Source organism: Diaphorina citri, unplaced genomic scaffold (assembly GCF_000475195.1).
Source record: "Diaphorina citri unplaced genomic scaffold, Diaci psyllid genome assembly version 1.1 scaffold4512, whole genome shotgun sequence".
In the NCBI taxonomy this organism is placed as follows: Eukaryota; Metazoa; Arthropoda; class Insecta; order Hemiptera; family Psyllidae; genus Diaphorina; species Diaphorina citri.
The window spans coordinates 1-10,587 of NW_007381910.1; the positions used below are offsets into that span (position 1 = coordinate 1).

The window sequence follows — 10,587 nt, forward strand, 5'->3', positions numbered from 1 at the left end:
TACCTCCTTTCTATCAAATTTAGACAAAAGTGTCTAATGCCAACTTTTCTCATTTTGCTGCAAATTAGAATAAATAAAAAAAGTAACTTTTTGGTAAATGCCTATAAATTTTAAACTTTAAGAACTGCAAGTTAATTTGTTGGGCATTTTTTTTCTTAGTGTTAAATTAGGGGGGAAAAAATCCTGGTGTTGTAAATGCATTTTTTTCACATAACATAATGTGAAAGAACCTCTTTCTTTTTATCGTCTAGAAGGGAGACATATACTCAGTTAGGAAAGATGTTTTAATATGCCTATAAATTTTAAACTTTAAGAACTGCAAGTTAATTTGTTGGGCATTTTTTTCTTAGTGTTAAATTAGGGGGGAAAAAATCCTGGTGTTGTAAATGCAGTTTTTTCACATAACATAATGTGAAAGAACCTCTTTCTTTTTATCGTCTAGAAGGGAGACATATACTCAGTTAGGAAAGATGTTTTAATTTCAATCATAAAAATGCACATTTTTTACAAGTTCAACATTGCCATAAACTCCTTTAATTAATCAGATTTTATAGATGACCTTTTATTCTAAAGATGTTATAAATAGGTACAGTATTATTCCAATGTTAATAAAAATCTGATTTTCTTTCATAGGATACTGTGCAAGCTCTTGTAGCAGACTGTGAACATCATAATGTGAAGCGAATGAAAAATGTGGAGGCATTCATGCACAGGTGTAAGTATTGTAGATTGATAGGTACATATAACCTTTAATTTTTAGATACCCCTTTTCATCTTGACCTAGGATCTAATTTGCAGGGTGGAGCATTTCTGTAGTCCTCCGAGGCAGATATTATGGAAAGACCATACCCCTTCATTAAACAGCCGCATCATATAAATATAAAGATACATTTTCAAGCTGATTTTTTACTTTCTATTACTACAGTATAGCGGAGCTATACTAGTAATGAAAGTATTGCAATCGGTCCAAATTTTCAAAATCGGGACACGAATGCTCGTTATTTGTCGATTATATCTTTTTACCATGCTCAACGGTGATTAACTGTTTTGTGGCAATTGGAAATGGATTTGGAAAGGGTATAGGCTGTTACGAATGCTCGTCATTTGTCGATTATATCTTTTTACCATGCTCAACGGTGATTAACTGTTTTGTGGCAATTGGAAATGGATTTGGAAAGGGTATAGGCTGTGTATACGTAATACGTATGATATATTTCTTATTATCTTGCCTTGTTTATTATAGATAGACGTTACGTACGTACGTACATAGTACGTACGTACGTAACGTACGTACGTACTACAGGTTTAAATGGGAAAAAGTAGAAAGTTGTGAACAAAATATCTCAAGAACGGCTTGTCGTAGAGAAATGAAATTTGGTATGCTATCCCGGTATGGTCCAAGGACGCGACTGTAACAATTTGGCAAAAATCGGATAATCACCCATCCAGATATTAACCAAACTAATTGTTGCTTAACCCTCATTTCGTGGAAAATGTTGAAAAGGTTGTGAACAAAATATCTCAAGAACGGTTTGACGTACAGAAATGAAATTTGGTATGCTATCCCGGTATGGTCCAAAGACGCGACTGTAACAATTTGGTAAAAATCGGACAGTCACCCATCCAGATATTAACCAAAGTAATTGTTACTAAACCCTCATTTCGTGGAAAATGTTGAAAAGGTTGTGAACAAAATATCTCAAGAACAGTTTGTCGTAAAGCGATGAAATTTGGTATGATATACCGATATGTTCCAAGGACGCGACTGTAACAATTTGGTAAAAATCGAATAGTCACCCATCCAGATATTAACCAAAGTAATTGTTACTTAACCCTCATTTCGTGGAAAATGTTGAAAAGGTTGTGAACAAAATATCTCAAGAACGGTTTGTAGTAGAGAAATGAAATTTGGTATGCTATCCCGATATGGTCCAAGGACGCGACTGTAACAATTTGGCAAAAATCGGATAATCACCCATCCAGATATTAACCAAAGTAATTGTTACTTAACCCTCATTTCGTGGAAAATATTGAAAAGGTTGTGAACAAAATATCTCAAGAACCGTTTGTCGTAAAGCGATGAAATTTGGTATGCTATCCCAGTATGGTCCAAGGACGCGACTGTAACAATTTGGCAAAAATCGGATAATCACCCATCCAGATATTAACCAAAGTAATTGTTACTTAACCCTCATTTCGTGGAAAATGTTGAAAAGGTTGTGAACAAAATATCTCAAGAACCAGCAAAGGTTGAGTGCGAAGCATCCATTCGTACACTTTGTAGCCAAAACCAGATATCAGCCCAAAGCAATCACTCGAGTTAGAGCTGATTAAGAGGCAGACGAAAAACGCCGACCCCGTCTGTACACGGGACAAGGTGAAGAAAAAGAAAAAGATTCAATTCTCAAACTAGGTACATAGATTTCACAGACGATAGAACTGATCTTACTCACCGACTGTCATGTCGTAATGTACCCAACATACAGCATTCTCATGTTGGACCGTCAAGGAAATCCTTGGTGGCCTAGTTTCTAATGAGTTAAACCAAGCCATCACCCACAGTCCCCAAGAACTTAATCCTCATCTCAGCACTCCAAAGTACAAGCAAGTGTATATTAGGTACACCTTCTTTTACCTGGTAAGCCTCTTAGAGCATTGAAACAAAGGCATGTATCTTCCACTATCACTCGATCATTTATTGTTTTTATGGCCTTTTCACATTTTTTCTTACAAATGTCATCAATTTCACCTTGTAACTCTGGTAAATCTATTTTTTTGTGAATCACCTACAAAAACCAAAGAAAGATAAAAAAATATTCCGTCAGAGGCAAAAATATTCAGAGGTTCCAAGACTTTTCGAATACCTACTCAAATATAGGTATACTCTGTATGCTCTATATTCTCGTTATTTCCAGATCAAACGTTCAGACTCGGCATTCTTCTGGGAAGAGCGGGACATCATGGCACACGCCAACTCCGAGTGGATTGTTCAATTACATTTCGCGTTCCAAGACGCCAAGTCCCTGTACATGGTGATGGACTACATGCCAGGTACCTATAGTAGCACTATTTGTTTTTATGAGGTATAGGTACAATATTAATAGAGTGCGGCATCACCTATTTTTCTCGAAGTAGTATTAAGTTAGTTATAAGTTGGCATTAAGGAAAATTGTGTACATATTTGTTTGTAGCAAGCGTGCCGTGAGCGAACGTCAAGAGTTCAAAGCGCCTACCGGCATATATTAACACGAAACAGAGTTTCATGGTTTTTTGGCATTTTCACATCAACTTTTCCCTTACTTCCCTTCAACTTTAATTTCATCACAATAAAAATATTTGATTTGATTTGCCAGGCGGAGACCTGGTCAATCTGATGTCCAACTATGACGTGCCGGAGAAGTGGGCCAAGTTCTACTGTGCCGAGGTGGTTCTGGCACTGGATGCGATACATTGTTTGGGTTTCGTACATCGCGATGTTAAACCGGACAATATGTTGCTCGACAAGCATGGGCATTTGAAACTGGCCGACTTTGGTACCTGTATGCGTATGAATAAGGTAAGGAGAGTCTTTTTTAAACTTATTAGTCGATTTTTTTTTCTTTTCCTTGGATCTTGCTGAAATTTAACCGCTTCTAACTCCAGACCGGTACTGAGTAAATATGTCAAACAATAGTGAAAATAGTACTTTCTATTATTTCTTTTCCTTGGATCTTGCTGAAATTTAACCGCTTCTAACTCCAGACCGGTACTGAGTAAATATGTCAAACAATAGTGAAAATAGTAGGAAATTTTGTTTTCTAACTAATAGACAAATCCCCGATGCACTCTAACGTAGAGTGACTGAGATATTAGCGAAAAAGAGAGAAGGGTTTGGTCAAGTTTGGTTTGACTTTAATGTAGGCCTTGGCTCTCATGGGTTAATGCTCTCTCGTGCATCACCAAATTCACGATGCAAACTAAGGATCTTGAGTTCGGTAACAAACATATCTATTGCTTCCTTATCGTGTTGTTTCCTGGAGAAGAGACCCTAATGTAGGCCTTGGCTCTCATGGGTTAATGCTCTCTCGTACATCACCAAATTCACGATGCAAACTAAGGATCTTGAGTTCGGTAACAAACATATCTATTGCTTCCTTATCGTGTTGTTTCCTGGAGAAAAACTTGTGACGTTCCACAGCAATGTTCTTTTCGGGGATAAAATAAAGAGTTCTTTTTTGGGGCTGTTGAATCCATTTACCATTGATGGATATGATTTTGAACGAACAATAAATCTGTTTCTTGAAGACCTCAATTCAATAATTTATTCCCTTATTTATTTATTTACTTGAACAAAATTTCCTAGCCCTACCTAACTACACTTAACAAACCTAGCATTTACCTAGGTATATTATTCTCTCCTTGTGTTCAAATCGCCAGGACGGTCTCATCAAGTCGGACACTGCCGTGGGCACACCCCATTGATGGATATGATTTTGAACGAACAATAAATCTGTTTCTTGAAGACCTCAATTCAATAATTTATTCTCTTATTTATTTATTTACTTGAACAAACGGGCAAACCGTTTACTAACTATCTTTTTTAACAAAATTTCCTAGCCCTACCTAACTACACCTAACAAATCTAGCATTTACCTAGGTATATTATTCTCTCCTTGTGTTCAAATCGCCAGGACGGTCTCATCAAGTCGGACACTGCCGTGGGCACACCCCGAAGAGAGAAGGAAGGCAGGATAGGAGAACGCCAGCCGTTCCAAGAACGAACGTTTTCCGTTCAGGATAAAATCCGTCCGGGTGGGAGTCGAACCCGCGGCTTAGCGCTTACAAGGCAGACGCGCTACCAACCAAGCTAACTAGGCTGGGGACTTATTTCTTAGTTCAAGGAAAATGGGAAGACCAAACACATCGTTTAGAGTAGGTTTTTTAAAGAATTTCAATTGCGTTAAGCACGAATGCTCGTCATTTGTCGATTATATCTTTTTACCATGCTCAACGGTGATTAACTGTTTTGTAGCAATTGGAAATGGATTTGGAAAGGGTATAGGCTGTGTATACGTAATACGTATGATATATTTCTTATTATCTTGCCTTGTTTATTATAGATTAGATAATTATTTGTATCCTCGCTTGATGTTTGCAGAACAAAAAGACTGGGAAGAAATGGAATCGAAGAGATCAAGGCACATCCTTTCTTTATTAACGACCAGTGGACCTTCTCTAATCTCAGGGAGTGTAAGTTGTATAACATATCTCATTATCTGTTTCTCTCTCCCTCCCTTTCTCTCTCTCTCTTCCTCCCTCCCTCCCCTATACAGAATGGATTGTTGCATACTGGCGTAACTAAAAAATTGGACTGTTTGCTAAAATCGCGAATAACTCAATATTCCATGTGATCTCGGTATTATCCCCGAAAATAGTATTACATAGTTTCATAGTTAGTTTTCTCTCTCTCTCTTCCTCCCTCCCTCCCTCCCCTATACAGAATGGATTGTTGCATACTGGCGTAACTAAAAAATTGAACTGTTTGTTAAAATCGCGAATAACTCAATATTCCATGTGATCTCGGTATCATTCCCGAAAATAGTATTACATAGTTAGACATTTAGAAATAGGTGTGGAAAAAACTAGTATAGAAATATGGACTTGGTTCTTTTTTTTGTTTCATAGTTAGACATTTAGAAATAGGTGTGGAAAAAACTAGTATAGAAATATGGACTTGGTTCTTTTTTTTTACCCCCTCTAAAAAGTAATTTTTACCCTTCGAGGGTTAATTAAAATAATTACCCCCAGGTTGTGAATCCTTGACCTAGATAGACATTTAGAAATAGGTGTGGAAAAAACTAGTATAGAAATATGGACTTGGTTCTTTTTTTTACCCCCTCTAAAAAGTAATTTTTACCCTTCGAGGGTTAATTAAAATAATTACCCCCAGGTTGTGAATCCTTGACCTAGATCACGCTTGAAATGAATGGCATGGACCTGAGCTGATTCCTCCTCAGTCGACACAAACTTAATCTATCACGCTAAAGTTTTAGACAAGGAGGATTCAGTTCCAAGTACATTGTGAGATTGAATAAGAAATAAAAATTCAAATGCCTATTTAAGATAGATGGAATTTTTGCGTTTAACACTAGTTCCCTTTCCAATCCCAGGTGTTCCTCCTGTGGTGCCAGAACTGAGTGGGGATGACGATACCAGTAACTTTGATGACATTGAAAAGGATGAATCACCCGAGGAAAACTTTCCCGTACCCAAAGCCTTTGCCGGCAATCACTTGCCTTTTGTCGGATTCACCTATTCTGGCGACTATCAGTAAGTATTTGGATAGTGATTTCGGGGTGCACTCAGCCGCATGAGGACAGTTGAGTAACTATTTTAAGGTACTTTAATACGACCTGTCGCGGCATAACCAGAGTAAAAAGGAAAATTATAGAAATGTCAGAAGAAATAGTAAGGGAGACTCTTAGTAATGCTGTGATATCCACAGAAATAAAGTAAAATATCTAATGTTCTTTTTCGCCTTTTCCCGTGTTCAGACGGGGTCGGCGCTTTTCTTTAGCCTCTCAATCAGCCTTAGCTAGGTGATAGCTAAAGTGAAATATCTAATATGTATTTATCAATTTTCAGCCCTCCGTACAAAGCTGAGTGATGAGAAGAACGCCCGCCAGACAGCTGTTACCAAATGTCAGGAAACGGAACGACAGATGTCTTTGCTGTCGGTAGATTACAGGCAAATTAGACAGCGGCTAGAGAAAGTCGAGGCCGAGTATAGACAAGAACTGGAAAAGGTACAAACACTGTCCTAAGTTTAATTTATAACTATCCTCATAAACTCCTCTCACCTAAATACTTACTTTCCTTGTCCGGTTATGACTAAATTGATCCTTTCCAGTGTTGCGCCACACTGATGTATTTTTCTTTGGCCGATGCAGTTAGTGATCTCTAGACCTAAATGTGAACCTGTAATAAACCCTTTCTCGATTGTTTTCCCGAATTTCCAGAGTAAAACCTTGCAGTCCCAAGTGGAACAGGAACAAGCGAAGAAGTTTTCCCTCCAGTCAGATCTGAGTGTTCTGTCTTGATTATTTTTCCCGAATTTCCAGAGTAAAACCTTGCAGTCCCAAGTGGAACAGGAACAAGCGAAGAAGTTTTCCCTCCAGTCAGATCTGAGTGTTCAAACGTCGGAAGCAGCTCATCTGAAGGCCCGAGAAGAACAACTTAGTCATGAGGTGGCTATGTTGCGAGAGGCTAAGAGGAATATTGAGGAGGAATATCACAAGCTGAAGACGAAACGATCCGTGGAGGATTTGCAGATGAAAGAGTTGCAGGATCAGCTTGAAACTGAACAGTATTTTTCCGTAAGTATCTATCTAGTCTTCTTCCTAGCCTTTTCTAATTCAATAGGGTCGGTGTTTCATTTTAGTCTTTTCCAGGCAGCTCTATTGTGTACCTCATGTTCTGATATTTTTTTTCTCATCCAGGTCTTGATTCACACAAACTTTCCGTACGTATCTATTCAGATGTTTTTCCTCCTCAGCGTGATCTTCAATTCGTCATTATTTTAGGGAGTCCCTGGGAAATAGGGTAAAGAAGTATACACAATAATACAGAGTAGGAAAGAGATTAGGGGATACTCGATTCAAAGTGACCATGTTAGATTACTTGGTAAGCCCCACCCTTTGGGATTGGATACTTATAAATAAATATGATTGAGTAAATGAAAGACTTGTAATGCTGTGATACCCACAAAGTTGTGAGAAAGCTCTCTGCTTTACCACAAAGATACCATGATTTGATTTTTTTTGTTTTGTTTTTTTTTTAAACATTTATGAATTTTAGTAATTTTATCAATGAAGAAGGGTTTATAAGTTTCAAGTAAAAAACGATTTTTCTTTCAGTCTCAACGGAGGGCGGACAATGAGTCAGAACTAAGGAAGAAGGCAGAAGTCAACCTACAGGAGTACAAACGAAAGCTGGAGGATGAACAAAACAAGAGAACAAGAGAAATGAATAACAATCAGCAAACCAATGATAAGATAGCGAGTTTAGAAAAACAAGTAAGTGGATTTCTATGATTGAACGAAGTGAATACTAAGTTTAAACTCGACGATTGCCAGCCTAGTTAGCTTGTTTGGTAGAGCGTCTGCCTTGAAGGGCTAGGCCGTGGGTTCAATTCCCGCCCGGGGCGGAATTTATCCTGAATGGATATTGTTCGTTCTCGGAACGGCAGGCTTTCTTCTATTCTGTCTTCCTTCTATCTTCGATTTTGGGACGATAAGTTCCCTCTATCAAACATCTTAAAAAAAACTTGATCAAAGAAAACCATGAAAAAACACTTCCTTCGGTTTTATTTCAGATTTCAGACATGCACGAAAAACTGAAAACAGAAGCGGAGACTGCCACCCGACTTCGCAAACAATCTGCCGAGCTCACTGTGGCCAAATCAGCAGGAGAACAAATGGTGGTGGAGTTGCAGAACATTCTGGCAACACTGGAGATGGAGCGGGACACGCTACAGCAAGAGGTAGCAACATTGCAGGCGAAGATATCCCAGGAGCGAAGCTCGAAAACGCAGGCTGTCAATCTACACAAAGAACTTGAAGGTATGGAAGATATCCTCACGTATCCTTTAAAGTTCAAATTCGTAGTAACGTTTGCATAGTTTAACTAAATGGACTCTATGGAGAATCTCATGGTCGTACCTGCCTCGGTGGTGTGGTGGTCAAGACGCTCGCCTGGTAAACAAGAGAGCGTGGGTTCAATCCCAGCCGAGGTATGGAAATAATTTGAGAATTTGACTACAAGAATAGTAGTAGCCTACTGCTCGAGTAAAGGGTTCGGTGTGGTGGTCAAGACGCTCGCCTGGTAAACAAGAGGGCGTGGGTTCAATCCCAGCCGAGGTATGGAAATAATTTGAGAATTTGACTACAAGAATAGTAGTAGCCTACTGCTCGAGTAAAGGGTTTACTCTCTCAGGTTCTTAGACTTTACATCTTTACAAATACCTATGTATAATAATTATATATGTATATGGTACGTCCTTGGTTTTATTTGCAATAAAAACTATTGTATTCTTGGTCACATTACGGAAGTAAAGAGACCTTTCAGTCTCACTCCGGCAGGGAAGGACATCAACACAACGTGCAAGGGAAAGAGCAAAGCGTCGTCCGCAGATGTGAGGAAGAAAGAGAAGGAATGCCGGAAACTGCAGCAGGAACTCACACAGGTAATGAGAATTCCTGTCTTGTCCGGGATTTGAACCTAGACCTTTCGACTACAGAGAGAAGTTGTCGTGTTTTGTAAATTGGTATACTATAGGTGCCTTTGAGATTCAACATTTCCTCTAACTAGGGAAAGTATGCCAGTTGGTGAATCCTTTACACTATGGATTCGTAGAAGCTTAACTCATTCTTTAGGGCTGTTTGCCCTTACACCTAAGCCTTGGAGTGGATTTTTTAGTGTAGGGAGATTTACACTGTAAGTATACATTATTTTTTTACCACAACTTCCGTGGCCAAGTGGGTATCACACTAGGCTTGCACAGCGGAGGTCCCGTATTCGATTTCCGGTGGGGGGCGAAGTTTTTTCGACTCTATTCTTGGAGCTCGGGGTGCCTTCAGCCTCTTGAGGACAATAGAGTGGCTGCTTTAATCGAGTAGCGACCAGTGGCATGCTTTACCACAAATAATTCATGATATGATACATCTTTTACCAGGAACGGGAGAAGTTCAACCAGGTTGTGGTCAAGTGTCAGAAGGAACTGCAGGAGTTGCAATCTCAAGTGGTAGAGGAGAACACGAGTAAGCTCAAACTACAGATGGAGCTCGACTCTAAGGACTCCGAGATCGAACAATTGCAGGGGAAGTTGGCCGCTCTGGGGAGCGAGACCGCGTCCCTGAGTAGTGCAGATGTGGAAAATGACGAGTCCTATGTGCAAGGTAATGTAATGTTTTTGTACAATAGTTCAATGAAAGTGTCAACCTGCAATTTCCTTTGCTAAATTGCTAAAGAAATAGCAAAGGTTGAGTGCGAAAGGCAACCACTTGTAACTCGTAATTCTTTTGTAGCCAACTCCAGCCCTAGAAAGCTTTTCGCTCAAGCTCAGTAAAAACGAGAAATTACGAGTAACAGCTTATCTCTAAAGGGGATTTAGCTAATGAAAGTTTATTAAGATAGAGTATCATGACTCGGGAAAGAGAGGATAAATTTGATGATAGCCAGCTTAGTTAAATTGGAAAGTTACGCGTCTGCCTTGTAAGCGCTAAGGCGTGGGTTCGATTCTCCCCGGGACTGACTTTATCCGAAGTGAGAATGCTGAGATGGAGTTGTGGGGTTACCCGGCTGGACAGGATCAGAAATGAAGTAATAAATAAAATCAAAGTAACGGAGGTGTCGAAGAAAGTCCAAGAAAGAAGAATGCAGTGGTATGGACATGTTCAAAGAAGAGAGGGAGGTAGGACTTTATTGTTAAAACTCCTTCAATTGTGTAAATAAATGTCTCCAAAAAAAAGAAGAGAAGAGAGGAAAACTATGTAGGAAAGAGAGTTGAGAGGATGATAGTAGATGGAAATAGGGGACGGGGCAGACCGA

At 39.1% G+C, this 10,587-nt stretch overlaps 1 protein-coding gene across 1 annotated transcript; it reads left to right on the top strand.

The window, feature by feature from the left end:
• Positions 1–633: 633 nt before the first annotated feature.
• On the top strand, positions 634–10,031 carry LOC103521094 (rho-associated protein kinase 1-like; the record flags this gene model as incomplete). Its single annotated transcript, XM_026831923.1, has 15 exons — positions 634–736; positions 2,487–2,638; positions 2,916–3,051; positions 3,354–3,556; positions 4,417–4,458; positions 4,671–4,684; positions 5,138–5,229; positions 6,150–6,309; positions 6,411–6,447; positions 6,579–6,785; positions 7,101–7,535; positions 7,896–8,054; positions 8,354–8,600; positions 9,120–9,223; positions 9,713–10,031. Coding segments are annotated over 15 exons (2,376 nt in total), but the record flags the coding sequence as incomplete, so codon positions are not given.
• Positions 10,032–10,587: the final 556 nt, after the last annotated feature.